The following is a 16,720-nucleotide window of genomic DNA, read 5'->3' as shown; positions in this document are numbered from 1 at the left end:
TGGTCGGTTTAAATTCCACCCTTAAGGTGCATTTGTGTGAATAAATTTGAATAATATGCTTTGGGGTGGGTGGCGGTAACTTTATCCTTTTCGTATTATTTTAAATGCTGGCTAGTGTGCATTTATGTGAAACTGGAATGTTTTGGGTGAGGGGTGGTTAGCTGTACTATGGGAATTTATCTTCTTCATTTGCTCAGCTTAAGTCTGTGCTTCCTTTCAGAAGATATATTGTAGTTTGTTTATTCTTCTTGCCCTTCTATACTGCATTCTTTTCTTTTTTTTTCCTCAAGCCTTCTGCAGTTCCACTTTCTATTCATTTTGCTTCATTTGCTGATGTTCTCATCATTGCGATCACTTCTACTCATTTTTTCTATATGGTTGGTCGTCACCCTGGATTTCCCCAACCTGTTTCTCTTCATTTTCTCACAATTACATTAAATGCTTAACAGTGAGTCATGAGACCACTTGTTGAGGCAATGGAACATCTCCACAGTCAAAAATATATATCTGCTCTAAAACAGGGTCATATCCCTCCAGATGAACCTTGAGTTGCTAACAAATAAAAACTGTAGCATTTCTTTGCACCTGTCTTTAACCTAGGCACTGATATCCTTGATTTGAGATTATCTGTGGTGAAATTCATGGAAAGCTGTAAAAGGGTACAGTTTATTCTGCTCTGACAAGCTAACTTTTGCACCTGAGCAAAATAGTGATTCACATCTATCCATGCAGCTCATGTCACTGATTCTGTTTCAGAAGTCGTATTTATGTCTATGAATTGCAGTAGGAAAACAGACTGTATGTACACCTGCAAGTCTGCGCTAACACCTGCTTTTCACTTATAAAGCTAATATTTCAGGTTGGGGGTATCAAGTGGTGCTCATGCACACAGACAGACAGAGATACATACAAAATCTGTACATTTGTATATGTGTATAGACACATAGACACCGTTTACCTTCAGATGCACACTTATACCTATATACTACATGGGCATACCTGCTTAGAATAGCAATGATCGCTGGCTAAAGCTGTCTAGATTTACTCTGCCCAGATTCCTTCAGTAAAACAATAACTTCAAATTTGGCTACTAGACATGTACATGGTGCTACCACTGCACTGCATGAATCTTGTCCAGTACACGAATCCATAAATCTCACTGCTATACAAAGATCCTTTCAGAGCAGTGTACCAGGTAGCACAAGGGCCTAACTTTCATAGCTTACGCCCTCAGAATACCACATTTACATGTGACATAGAAACATCCCACTGCTCACTACTTCACAGCTGTGCTACTGAGCACTGTGACGTCTATGAATCACAAATCCCTTGTGTACTATGTAAAGCTACTTGCACAGCTTTGCATAGTACAAAAGCAACATACGAATTATACCCCTTTTTATGTCTTACTTTGCAAATAAAATACCTCAAAAATTGTTCCAGAATTTAATATCCAAGGTGCTCTGTTAACTCATTTATTTCCTACCATAGCAATTTGTCCAAAGACAGACAATGAAATCTTGTCTCTCAGCACATCATCTTCTTAAACTGAAAAATATTCCCTTAAACTTTTGAGTCCACCTAAACAGAACGAAACTGTATAGCAACTCTCCTTGATAATTTTATGAAAGGACATACCACCTTGTACTTTACATATTAGAAGGTTCTGATCAGACCACTGATCCACTACAGACACAGTCCTAAGTCTTCGTTTGCATACTCTAGAGGTTATGATGGAACCAGGTTGGGCTTTTTATATTTTTAAAAATGTACAGACTTTGCTTTTTATACTTACCTGATGGACAAGATACCTATACTGCACACCTCTTTGAACTTTCTTATGTTAAAGTGACTCTGTATATAATATTCTAATTTTTTCATGACTACAACTTATACATGCAATCCTATAACAAGGTGCAAAACGGCAACATAAAAATTAAATTGCCAACAGTTTAGTGAATTTATATATTTTCCTGCACATTTTTCTGCAAAATTTCCCTAAACATGCTTATTACCATAAATAAAAATAAATTAAAACAAAGCAATGACATACAGACTGTACCTTTCAGATTCAAATTCCCCTTGTTCTTCTAACTTCACAACACAGCGTTTCAGTCGTTTATGTCGGATTTCACTGGTTGGACTCCAGAAAACCTCTGTTATTCCACTCTTTTGCTCATTTATAAACACATCTCCATCCTACAAAGGCAAAATACTTTAAAGTGTTTTAAATTATAGCATAAAAGGGTAGCATACCAGTAAAAATAATAAGTGCCATTTGATAACTTTTATTAGTAACATACCAACAAAAATAAAAAGGCTCCACAGGTTAACTATCTGTAATAACATCAACATGAAGTAATCCACACTTTATATAATATTGATGAGGTTAGCTATCTATACAAAACAACAAAACTGACAATGAGTTTCTCATCAGTTTTTGTACCTTGTTTCGGTGTTTCTATGAATGCGGCTACTTTCCTGTTCTTAAAAGGGCTTGCTTTCTACTCAACTCATTAGTTCAGAACTTTTGAATTATGAATACTGCCTTATCCTGTCTTTGATATTTTCTCATATATTCGTCTATAAAGGAAATGAGGACATCCAGCCAAGAGTTGGATAGACTGCATGAGAGAGGACCTGAGACGGTCTGGTTGACTGTGAAGGAATGTAGGAAAATAGTACTGAATTGACAGAGGTGGTGACACTTGACATGATACTCCAACACCTTACAGAAAAATAGAGGTTGATGATGATGATGATGACAATGATGATTCCATGGACGGACAATTTCCTATGGTTTCTCCTGCTAGTCTGGTTGATATGGGCATCCTGATACAGTGTAGCAACTGCCTCATTTTCACGGACAACCCTCTACTACCACCAAGGAACACAATATGTGAGAGATGCAACTACATTAAGAACCTAGAATCCTTGCTGTCTGTCACAAGCCAGTACATCTGGCACTGAGAAGGTTGTCTGCTCAAACACCACAAGCACCACATCTTTAACACCACCCACACCTGTACAACACACACTCCCACATAAGCGGAGGTTCTCAACAAAAACATACCTAAACAAAAGAGACCTCCGAGGCAAAAACACACATGCACATCACAACTCCCAGCACCAAGCACCACGCATACATAGTACACATGCTTGTGTCTCACAGTGTCTAAGGCCCAGCCACAAACCAAATATACTAGTCATAGGAGACTCTATCGTGAGACACACAGATGTGCCCCTCACCAGGCTAGGCAAGGAGAAAGTCACAGTAAGTTACTTGTCAGGTGCTAGAATCTGCCATATTATGCACGCATGCAAGTCCCTCAACAACAGATACTGTTATGACTCTGTCATAGTCCATGTTGGTGTGAATGACTTGAGATGCCCCTCTCTGGACTAAATAAAGAGAGACATGATTGAGCACACTGAATATGTCTCCCATGCAGGTATGTCCCTAGCCTTACTCAGTATCATACTGTCACCCAGAATAATTCCGCAATACCAACAGAAAATGATTGACTTAGTTTCTGGTGTCATTCTAAGGGGATCCAGTACCTGACAGCCTGGGAGGACATGATTGACAGACCACTGTGCTTTGCCAAAGATGACCATCAGTCTCCCCTGGGCTTCTGGCAAAGGCTGTTCACTCCCTCATAGTGCCTTTTTCAGGCAAAGTCATGAGGACAAAATTACCAACATGAAAAATTCTTCTAAACAAAATTTAAAGGTCATGCTGCTAAACACTGGGAGCCTTGACATGAAACTGCACTCCTGCAAGCATTCCTCACCCTGGAAGATGCTGACATTTGTGCAGTCACTAAAACCTGGTTCAAAGCTGCGGAGAGCACCCCAGCCTCACCAGGTTACTCAACCTACCATAGTTTCAGACCCCATACAGAGGGCTACAAAGCCAAAGGAGGTGGAGTTTCAATATTTATTAAAGACATACACACCTCCAGGCTGGTTAAACAGTATGATGCACGAGACACTCCAGGTGCAGTTAACTGTTGACAAAACACCTATTCAAATCATAGCTAGCTACAGACCTCCAACCATGACTCAGGACACCTGCTCCACATATCTGAACTTACTTGAATCAATCAAGATTCAACCCTCTACCCTGATCCTGGGTAACTTTAACTATCCAACCATAGAGTGGAAGACTTATTCTAGCCCAGACACAAATGCCCAGAGATTCCTCGACTTCGTCAATGCCAATGCATTGGATCAGCTGGTCGACACCCCCATGAGACATGAAAATATCCTAGACCTGGTGCTAATCAACATGAGTATCCACTGTAGCACACCTACAGTGTCATCCTCCTTGGTAAGTTCCAACCATAAAATGATTACTTTCAAAGTCACCATCTCCCCTGACCCCTCCCCCCTTTCCAGGGTCAAGCAAAAAAACTTTTCCAAATCTGACGACAACCTCCTAAGAGCAGGTATAAGCAACTTCACAGTCACAGTCCCTTCAGATGGAACTAGCACTAATGTCCAAGCCTACACCAAAAAACTACATGAGCACCTACATAGCTGCATGGACTCAGCAATACCTGGCAGAACTAATCATCTTCCTCAATGAAGACTAAACTTGTCTGGTGGACAGCAGCAATAAACATACTCTATAATAAAAGGAAAAAAAATGTTGTCCAGGACCAAGAAGGAGCAGGTGCCAAGTTGGAAGCAATCTCTCCTTTGTCTGGACAAGCAAATAAGGTCACTGGTGAAAAACTCTAAGGCTAACTTTGAGTCCAAATTTGCCACATCCACTAAGGACAATCACAAAACCTTCTTCACATATGTCCACAGTCTCAAAGGTAACACCTAAATCTGCTCTAAACTGGTGGTCAAGAACATCACATACACAAATTCCATGGATATAGCCAACCTGCTGGCAGAAAGTTTCAGTGAAAACTTCACCCCCCCACCCGTCCCACTATCAGTAAACCAGGACATCCCCAGCACCTGCCCCCCCGCCCCCCCCCATCACCAGGGAGCAGGTCTTTAATGCCCTCTCAAAGGCAAAAATACAGCCTCCATGGGACCCGACAACATCCCTAGTTCATCCTACATGAACTCAGGCAAGAGGTCTCAGTACCATTAGGCACCCTATTCAATCAAAGTCTGAGCACTGGCTTCATCCCAGCCAAATGGAGTACAGCCACTGTTATCCCTCTACACAAAGGTGGAGTGTCCAATGACTCAGGCAATTATAGGCCCATCAGCCTAACTAGTCTGATCTGCAAGGCCATGGAATGCATTATCATGGACCTTATAAACAAGGACATTGGCAACCTCCAAACACTTGACCCCACACAGTTTGGCTTTGTCAAAGGGAGATCATGTCTGTTAAACTTGGTCGACTTTTTCAAAACAGTCACCAAAGCCATGGACGAGGGGAAGATGGTGCACACCACCTACCTTGACCTAGCCAAAGCCTTCAACACTATTCCCCATTTGGGCATAATAGATAAACTCTCCCAGCCAGGCATCAACCCGTATGATACCAGAAGGGTAGCTAACTGGCTCACTGATAGAACCCACTCAGTCAAAAAAGGGGAGCCCATCTCTAATGGTAGACCTGTAATGAGTGGTGTACCTCAAAGATCGGTCTTGTGGCCTCTACTGTTTGAGACATAGTTTTCTGAGGTGCAAGCCAAAACCAGTGGTCTGTGGCTGACCAAGTTTGTAGATGTCTGCAAGCTAGGCACTCTCTTACATTCCCCTAGTGATGTGAACATCCTGCAAGAAGGACTTACCCAAACTAATGACTGGTGTCAGAAGCATGGTCTGAAATTGAATGCCAAGAAATGCATCCTTATCCCCTTTGTGGAAAATGGAATCAAAACGAATTATCACATTAATAACAACATACTAAGCATGTAATCAGTCGTGAGGAACTTGGGCACCCAGGTTGATATCAACCTGGTTTTGACCATCACATTGCATCTGTTGTATGGAAGGCTTTCTATATGGCCCATCTCATAAGTAAGGGTATTTCATCCCGGAACAAAGAGGTCATAACACCCTTGCACTCCTCCCTTATCAGACCCATTATTGAGTATAATGCCCTCTTTGGCAAGTGCCAAAGCACATGCAGCAGCTGGAGAGACCACAGAGGTTCCTAACCAGAAAAATCCAGTCTCATACAGACTGCTCAGAGGTGACTTGTGTCTGGATACAAGGCCACCTCAGACCCAGCCTTGATGGAGTTGCTGCATATCCATATGTCAAACTCCACTCATGCAAATAGCACACAAGGCCTCAACCTGGTCTGTGACATTAACAGAACTTGTTGGCAGGATAGATTTCTGTCCCAAAGACTCCCCCATCTGTGGAATAGACTCCCTCTACATGTCAAGCACAGTACCTCACTGGGCCTCTTTATGAGGAACCTGGACGACTGGATGGGAAACAGAAAATACAACCCTGGGATTCCACCTGTGCCCCTACTGGACAGGAGAAACATGCTGACTTTGTGAGAACATGGTCCAAATTCTTGGCAAGGCTTATAAGAGCCGCTGGGCCAATAGCTTAGTATCATCCTATGAACCTATGAACCTTTGAAGAATCCTTGATCATATAGCATGACAGGGTAGTTGCACTGGAAATTTGGAATGACTTACCACCTTTGTTTAAGGATACTATGATTCACAAACTTAGTATGAACAAAACTCTAATTACAAAACCTTATATAACTGAAAATGTGACCCATACTCCCAACTTTATGTGTCTGTAGTTCTAGCTACTTGGGGGGAGACCGAGGTTGCTGGATCAAAAGATGATGTTGGAGAACAGGCAGTAATATTCCACCTGTAAATATCTTACTGCCACCTCCATTTTCTCTAAGCCTTAATGCTCAGTCTTGTTATAACTAGCCGCCATGGCTATTCAATGAGTGCCTAATTCTGCATTGGACACTTTGGTTTGTGGAGTGTTTTAAGGTAGCCCTGATCAGTAAATAGTGCGGAACTAGTAATAGTGAAATCTTGCAATAGCTCACTTAGCTCTTTTTGTAAATATGTAAATATATTTTTTAGGCTGTAAATATTGATATGTATATATCATGTGTTTGCATTTCTGCTTTGTCTCTCTAATGTTCTTGTACAACTGATTTTGACCATACTTTTGACTCAAATGTTTGGTTCTCTGTAAACTGTTTGAGTTTTTTTTTGGAGCTTTTCTCCTTGGGTCTCCACTGAAAATGGGCCACAAGCCCAGCTGGACCAACCCGGTTAACAAATGTCAATAAATAAATAAATAAATAAACTGTGGCTGTTTCACACATTAAAGTGCTGTTTAAATACTAGGTATTATGGTAAGACCTTGATGGTAGCATGTATAGTCAGTATATTATAATAATGAATCCTGCAGTTGCTCAGTCAAATGTTAATTATCTGACAAAAAAGCCGTTGTCAAAAGAATGTGTTTTAGCTACAGTGATCAGAGACATTTGCCTCTTCTGAAGATGAATTCTGAGGACAAGAATAGAGACTCATTGTAGACCCTTAAAAGAGGAAGTTGTGAAAATGCCATAATAATTGTTGGAAGAATACAAGGAACCTGTCTGTGGATTTATTTGTATTGGCCTGACCTGCAACACCAAGCCTGTAAACTGCAAGGATAGTTGTTTTCCTTCAGAAACTTTACTACTGGACTGCAAAACATAGACATGAACTGTAAATTGACCAGAAAGTGTGTTAAACAAAAGAAATTTTACTTTTGATTATGTCTGGTGTGGCAGGCAGTTAAAGCAGATGATTAAGGCTGTAATAGAAAGCTGCTTCCTGTAGTCTAGGGTATAATTTCCTCAGCCTGAATTTTCCCAGTGTGAGACTTTTGAGCATGTCACTTAACCAGACAGGGAAACAGGACTGAGTCTGAAAAAGGTCTATATGGATCAGTGCTCTTCCCCAGTTAACAAATAAAACATTAAAATAAAATAAATAAATACATAAATAATAATAATAATAATAAAAATGATAATATAATCTTTTTCTCCTTTCTCCCGTTAGGGTTGCCATAGTGGGACAGGGGTTCACAGAATGATTGGCAGTGGAATTTTATGGTGTTGAGTTGCCAGCCAAGCGCCCAACCTTCCACAGAAGGCACACACACGCACACACACACACACACGCGCGCACACACACACGCACACACACACACACACACACACACACACACACACACACACACACACACACACACACACACACACACACACTCAGGGCCAACTTAGAGAGTCCAATCCACCTGCAGCATGTCTTTGGAATGTGGGAGGAAACCCTCGTGACCGTAGTCATGCTGACTAGACAAAAGGCATCCCAGCCGAGAACTGAACCGAAGAACATCTTGCTGTGAGGCAGCAACACTAACTGCTGAAACGCTGTGGCTGCTTCATAATAATAATAATAATAATTTTTACGGTGAATGTAAAATTAAAGTTCGCTTCCAAATAATAATGATAATAATAATATTAATAATAATAATAATTTGGAAGTGAACGTCAATTTTACATTCACTGTAAATAAAATACACAAACAATAGAAACTGTTTCCAATGAATTATATCTACTACAATACTCAAAAATATATCTTTACAGTTTCAATTTGACAGCTGGAACACTTTCAGGAGGTGTGACTAGCATTTTACTATGGTTAAATCCTATGGCCAAGCTCCCCATTGTGGACAGTTTAGGCTGCAAGACTTGCACAACTTTTGGACATCAAGTTAAGCAAATTCTGATAACTTATTGGTTGTGTTCTTGTAAGATGAGCTCCTTCAGTGGTGTAATTTTTCTTGAAGAGCAACAGCATGTCAGTAGTACATGAATACTCACAGAATCATTACTAAGCCTTCTGACTTGTGCATTACCAGCGTGTGCACAGATAATTACAATCAGTAGACCTTGTTCTCTGTAAACTGTTCTCTGATGCATCAGAAGCAAAGTACATATATTTTCATGTTTTTGATGTTGTGTGAACAGGTTGCTTGTTTTCATGAGCTTCTGACATCATGAACACGTTGTTTATTTTAATGAGTAAATGCCTTTATTAAATAATCTAAGACGGTGGCAGGTTCTGTCTGGGTGAATTTGATTAGACTCTTGTACTTCACTTAGACTCTGGGTGCCTTTATTACAGAATTGCATGTTACTTGGTATCTTGTATTTACAGCTTGAATATATGACATGCCACTTCATACATGTAGCATCCCAGTTTTCCACTTTCTGATGCCGTCCAGCTTTGTTTCAGTTTTATTCCTTCATTACATTGTAACTATGAATATCCAGTGCCTATTGGTCAGTTTGCAAATGCTGATTCATTAAACCCCAATGCTGTTATTCTTTTTCTATCTCCGCTGCTATTTTAATTTGTTAGCATTGGGACTGCCCTAGTTCGATTTGAACCTCCATACTTTGGCTGCATGGAAGCAGCTTACATTAGCGTTGTGTGTGGCCTGTGGTTAGCGAGTCATTATGATTTAGCAACACAAATGCAGATTGTATAGAAGATTATAGTATTATTGACTTATCCTGGGCGTATGCAGGACTGCTTTGCATGTCTGCCCCTTTCTGAAATGTTTTTGTGTTGCTCTTTGCCCATTGAGTTTTATACAACAGACCCTTAATAGGATTCAGCAGAGCTGTAAATGGCTCCAGCCAAGGGGCAGAGACTTATTGCAGCTAAATCACTGATGTTTCCTTTGCTGTTTTTCTTGGGCCTTTTGAAACCGCTTTTGGAATTTTTTTTTTAATCAGCTTCTGTGTGAATACTAATAACCAGGTACAGAACTTTGCTGAGCTACAGTTATAGAAGTAAGCTGGAAGTAAATTTTCAAACTCACTTATGAACATTAACAATTAGATTTAATTATTATTGTTTAAATATGTTTCTTTGTATTTCTTTGTCATTATATTGTTATACTGTGTTGGTTTTATACTCAGGAGTGCAAATGTCATCAATAATTACATGATTTATAAATAGTTCTGTTATATATCATTGTACTGTGTTACACATTTCATTTCATTTTAATGTTGATAACCCTTGCTTAGACAATAATCACTTAAATAAAATTGAAGCTGATGCTGAAAACTGAAGTACCGTCTTTAAGTAATAACTAAAGTAATATTATTTTCCGGTAAAGTTATTTCAAAGCAGTTTCTTCATTTATACTATTGCATGTTCTGTTGGTTATCCCATAAGCAGTTTTAGTCAAAGGTACTTCAGTGACATATATTGCAGTTTTATAACATATCTTCGGTGCCAAGCGAAAAAAAAAAATCTCAATCTCCAGACAAGATTTTGTAGCTTGAAATGAGTTGTTGCGTGCCTAGTGTATTTATTGTTATTGTTGTTGTTGTTTTTGTTGTTATTATTATTGCATTTTTAACCATGTAAATTAGCTAGGCAGGGGTGACCAAGAACTTGTTTAACATGACAATGTAGGTAATGGAGAGTGAGGGAATCTGCACTACACCTACAACAGAAAACTTGTTAGCAGCTCAGAAACTTAATCCTCTAAGTTAAACTGCCTAACTATTCATTTATTTTAGGTTCATGTAGTTACTAGGAATGTGGCACAGGAGACCACTGAAGAGCATATCCCAATTTCCCATTTACCATCAGGAACCTGCTCAGAGGCATGCAGTAAGGAACTAGGAGGTGATGGAACCAAACTCAGCTATATGGAAAGCACTCATTAACAGTTCATAGCTTTATAGGCGCCGGAAGCTGTTAAAGACTGGAGGGGGCAGAGGGCGACAGGGGCACTTTGTTAACTAAAAAGGGTAATTTTTTTATAAGTATTTGCTACCACAACATAGGTTCACTTGGAGGACATTTTAAGCTTAGCCAATTCCCTTTAGGTGCTTGAGTTAACATTTTCTGATTGGTCTTAGATATCCCCATGGCTGATAATTGCATATTAGCCCTAGTGAGAACAACTGTGATCATACCATAGATAATTTGAGGGGGCCATGTAAGGGATGCAGCATTTAGGAACTGCCTCTATCCATTAGTGGCATGAGGGGAAATCCTAGAGTACATTTTCTCTTACCCATCCTTAGATACACGTTGCATTTGAATATGGATGGATAAGCTTTGCTTTATTTTTATGGATAGTCTGTTCCGGAACAGTGGTAGCTTCTGTAATATATATCCATCCCTCTACAACATTCAGTTTAGATACTTGGACTGAGTATATCTGATGCCATTTGACTTGCTGATGTTCAGTAGGTCCATCTGTATTATGTCGGAGGATGCTTTGTATGCCAGACATGTCACTTCTAAGCACTCTGTAGGATACTGAGTATAATAATAAATCTTTGAGGTAGTCCATGCAAGACCTACTGTTTAGGACTTGTATTATTTTAGTAAGGTATCTCTGAAGGTATTCCAATTGTTGCATGGAGCTAGACAGATCCATGCCAAAGTGGGCATTATACAAAATGATTGACATAATGTAAGCTTTGTAAAGGGGGACAACAACATCTCTAGATCTAGTCACAATCAATTTGTTTATAAGCTGTGCAATATAGAAAGGCTTTCATATGACTGGGCACATGTTGGTCAAAAGTTAGGTCACTGTACACACAAGTTCCCAAATGCCAAACAATTGGACCAGTTCTCAGAGGGCATTGTCATGATTTTGACACCAGTTATTACTTGGGACAAACCTTCCTGCATGATGGCTAAGTCATTTGGGGATTCAATAACTTCTCCTAGCTTGCAGTCATCTCAAACTTAGCTGGCCAAAGCTCTTTGGTATTTCCATTTACTTTTGAGATGTATATGCCAAACAGAAAAAGTCTGAGCACCGAACCCTGGGGGACTCCATTGGTGACTGGTCTCTTCCCCTATTTTGATCTCTTGCATCCTGTGAGCAAGTTGGCAATCCAGCTAGTGATGCAGGTGTTTACTCCTACATTATTCATCTTTTGTACTACACCTGAGTAGGGGATTGTGTCAAAAGGCATGGCCAGGTCAAGGTAAAGTGGTGTGAACTGTTTTACCTTCATCCATTGCTTTGGTAACAAGAGTAAAGCTTAAAATTTGCCCATGATTTTGAGCCTTTCACACTTTCCTCTGGGGTGTTTTCAAACACATTTTTAGGGCCATGCATACATGCATGCATTCCTTGATTCACCTTCCTGATTGTATTAAATGATATTCCTTGTATAATACAGCACACTTGTTAGACTTAAGTTAGAGTGCATTTTAGATTTATTGTTTAAACATTTTTCCAGTAGGCAATGAAACAAAAATGCATTAACCGATAATGACAAAACTGCCCTATTCAGAACATTTCCATCATAAAAGTCTACTTCCACACACAACTGCATTTTAATTTTATTGTTTGAACACTTTTCCAATAGGCAATGAAACAAAATGCATGCACCAATAATGACAAAACTGCCCTGTTCAGAACATTTCCATGATAACAGTCTACTTCCACTCACAATTACATTTGAAATGTATTGTTTGAACATTTTTCCAATAGACAATGAAGCAAAATGCATGCAGCAATAATGACAAAACTGCCCTATTCAGAACATTTCCATGATAACAGTCTATTTCTACAGACAATATATAAATACAGAATCACAGTAGTGTAAGCCATAGGCATGTTGCACAGCTTCTTGAACTTATTTTTATTTTTTTTTTGGGGGGGGGGCAAAAGGCCAAAAAAAAACAGGGACACATTTTAAACATTGCTTGTATAATTTTGGAAAGTTGCTTGCATAAAATGTGTTACCACCATGCATTTCACTGCCAAGTCTTGAACCCAGATCCCTGTGCACAACAGTCAGAGCAACATACCATGAAGCTAAACCAGCAGTTTCTTGAAAGATAGGAAGACAAACTTAAATGGCTATCATATCATTTAGTGAGTTCAATTCTCACTTCTCACCATAGCTCTCAACCTCTTAGCACAAAAATACAGAGCAAAGCCAATAATGGGGGAATACAGCCCCAAAATAGAGATATCAAATACTGATTTTATAACCTTAGAAAATTGCTAGAATAAAAGGTTTTGTTTTACCACAACTGAAAACCAGAGGAACAGAACAAAAATATGAGGCATAAATTCACAAGTGATAGTGACTAGGGACATTAGGCTCTTTTTACCTGTACCTAAGGTACAGGGTCTGAGCACGAGTACCTCTAGCCACCAGATGTATCTCATCGGGGGCATTTACAAACACACACACACACACACACACACACACACACACACACACACACACACACACACACACACACACACACACAAACACACACACAAACACACCTTCTTTGTGGTACATCAATAAATCCCAACAGCCAGTCCAGACTCCATCCTCCAAGTAAATAAGCAGCAGCTAAATAAAACTGTCTGTTCTCGCCAGTGTGACCACTCAAAAGTGTAACAAATCCTAAGATCGGCTGTAAAAACTCAAACGTGCACGTGATCGACTGCAGCTATTAACAACAATAGAAAGTCCTTATATATTGCACAGTTTATAAACAAAGGGATTGTGTCTACATCTAGGGATGTCACTGTCCCACTTCACTCAACCCCGCAAGGACAGATAGCCTTGTACTTACATATGAATACTTTTCCCCTCTGCCACATTCTGGTTAACAAAAACTACTACTGCTGAGATGATTGTGTAGTAACTTCCATGAAAAAACTGGTAAACACAACATATAAATTCCGCAGCTTAAAGATACAAGGTCATTATATCTTTAATCTGCGGAATGCTGATTTTTTGAAATCAAGATTTTGGCGCCTTAAATGTTATATAAGGCGGTTGTTTTAATTTAATAGTGTTCTGAAGAAGCCCGTATGGTATGGGTGAAAGCGCTAAACCATATTGTTACATTCCGCAGTTCAAGATGTTTATGCATTTTTATACTGTTTTTATTTTCGTTTAGTATGTCAGTTCGCAGTGTGGTTTTGTGAAGTTGAGGTTGGTTCAGTGCTTCAACTCGAGCGTCACAGCCAATAAAGCCATTGGTTTTTACTTTTTCGTGTGTGGAATTGCTTTGGGCTTAACAGAGCGGGTTGCTCTACATACTTTCAGACGGAACAAGCGTTTGCTGGATCAGAGGTGTTTAAGCACTTATTGGTAATCTGTGGTATTGTGTTTACTGCTGAAATGATCACATCTTTAATAATACATAAAAGCAAGAAAGTCATGTTTAATTAAAGTGAGGGAAAAATATCCGTAAAAGTCTATCACGTCAGGCAGAGTCTACAAAAAAAAAGTAAACATAAGACATCAGTGACCACAGAGTATGATTACTCACACTTCATGCATGTGTCGTCCTAAGGCTAAATAACCACTCCCAAGTATCACTGATTGAGCCTGACATTTTCAGCTTTTTGCTTTGAGTGAAATTCAAGAGGTATAGATGAGATTGGTACACCAAGCAACTTATGGAATACAATTTTAGCCAACTCAAAATGACACTGTACAATGTAACAAATTTTCAAATGCATAAACAAAATTATGCAAGTGAGCTGGGAAGAAGATAGGTATATCTAATGGATGTGTGCTTATGGTCAACTACACCACTTGGGTCTATATTATAACAGTGAAGTCTAAAAACATTGAATGTTATAATATCGACCCCCATTTAATCGAAACACCAGAAAACCGAACAGTCAGAATAGCGAATGTTTTCCCAGGGAAAAAAATTTGCTGTTCCGACAAACATACACACAACTCAAGCACACCAAAATAAATAATCCACACACATACACTTCACGAAACCGTACAGTAAACCAGACATACACCACTAGCTACCCACTTACCTTAACCCGACCCTAACCCTAAGGTCCCTAACTATTGCACACTCACCTTACCTGCTCTCTAACCCTAACTCACCTACCCACCCTAACCCTCACGTCCACACAATCACTCATTTACCTGACCCGTGCCCTAACTCACTTAACCTGCCCCTAACCCTAAAGTCTGTCACTACCGCACACTCACCTCACCCACGCCTTAACCCTAAAGTCCCTAACTACCGCACACTCACCTTAACCCAGTCCGTTCGCTCACTTACCTTAACCCGGTCCGTAACTATTGCACCACACTTACCTGAACCCAATCCGTAACCTCCCGTCACTCACTTCCCCTAACCTGGTCCGTAACCATCACACCACACTGCTGTAAATAGCGAAGCCACAGACCACCGAAATCTTACCCTAGGTAAAATTTCAATGTTCTGAGGCTTCGCTATTCTCAGCTTTTGCACTAAAGGGTTCGATATTATAACACTTTAAGTTTTTGAACTTCGATGTTATAATATAGATCCCATCACTAACAGTACTATACACTCAAATAATCTGATCAATATAGGACACTGCACTCTTTCTGTAATGCTCAGCATTTTTAAGAGAAGAAATGAACAAGGCACATCATAAAGTGTGAATGGCAAAGAGATGTGCAATTAGTAACATATAAAACTTTCCATAAATTCATAATAGACTAACAAGTGCATTGATGTTTTTCTTAAATGTTTCCTCAAACAATACACTTAAAACTCCTGCAATTACAGAATTACCCTTCCGTACTATGTCCAAGAGGCTAACCAGCGCAGTTTATATATATATATATATGTGTGCGTGTGTATACACACTCCCATACCTTTCAACCTCTGCACACAACAAATCCAGGCAAAGCCAAAAATAATGGTGGGGCAAAGGCCAAAACTAGGGACGATTTTTAAATATCGCTCTTTTAAACTTAGTAAGCTACCAAAATAAAATGTGTTGTGTTAGCATGCATTTTTTGAAAGACATGAAACAAAACATCCGTTATTACTCAGGGACTTTCATACTCAATAATTTGCAATAAAAATATTAGAAAAAAAAGCCCAAAACTAGCAGGCAAAATTATTGACATATGAGAAGTATATACGTACCATGAATTTCCTCAAAAGAGATTACTTTTTCATTCCATTTTTCTAGTCACATAATGTACATCATGAAAAATGCTGCAAACTCGCAAAGCACAAGAAAGGAGTTTGTGCCCTTACCCAGTTGGTAAGAGGGGCGTGGATCATGTATAATTATGGGTGGCGAATTTCACCTAGAGCCGTCAGTATACTGCTGGCTGGAGAGGTGTATTTATACATAATAAATAAGGATGGCTGATTGGAACCCAAGAGTTCATGCTGCTGTTAGTCTGCTGTTGCAAGGGGCGTGCTTCATGCATAATTAATCAGGATGGCTGACTGATTTCTCGAAGTTGATCCCAAAAGTTATGAGACTAGACTAGTATATGGTACGCCTACTATGGCACACCTTTAACTTAAGCAGCCAGCCACTAAGTAGTAAATAATGCAGCACTGTATGCGCTTTGTCGTTAATGGACAGTGGACACTTGACAGATTAATAGGGGTGGGATCAGTATTGCTGAATAATTTTTTTTTCGTTTGGATGATCATCAATGAAGATCTACGGAAATGTCAAGATCGTCCAAACGAAAACCCCAGATCCCAAGGTTCGTTCCAAAAACCAAAAAACTAGGGAAAAAAACCCAAGGAGTGGTCACTTTGGTTCCTGCTTGCAAAAGCATTTGAAACCTGGAAATACGTGCAACTCTGACAGGCTGGTAGTCCTGACGAGCTGATGTCATCGCGCACGGGATGACATCAGCTAAAGTACGAAAGTAAGAAGTAATTTGGGACAGTTGGGAGGTATGGATGATCTGCAA

At 39.6% G+C, this 16,720-nt stretch overlaps 1 protein-coding gene across 10 annotated transcripts in view; it reads right to left on the bottom strand.

Moving 5' to 3' along the window:
* Nucleotides 1–16,720, bottom strand: part of OSBPL5 (oxysterol binding protein like 5) — a 1,550,034-nt gene that overhangs the window by 139,711 nt on the left and 1,393,603 nt on the right. For all 10 annotated transcript variants that reach the window (XM_044059004.1, XM_044058998.1, XM_044059002.1 and 7 more), the window contains one exon: nt 2,063–2,199. In XM_044059004.1, coding sequence (XP_043914939.1) covers nt 2,063–2,199 — 137 coding nt within the window. The remainder of the gene's footprint in view (nt 1–2,062; nt 2,200–16,720) is intronic.

Source organism: Protopterus annectens, chromosome 17.part0 (assembly GCF_019279795.1).
Source record: "Protopterus annectens isolate FY-2018-M chromosome 17.part0, PAN1.0, whole genome shotgun sequence".
Classification (NCBI taxonomy): Eukaryota; Metazoa; Chordata; order Ceratodontiformes; family Protopteridae; genus Protopterus; species Protopterus annectens.
Note: the sequence above shows the minus strand (reverse complement) of the source record. Positions and strands in the feature narration are given on the sequence as shown.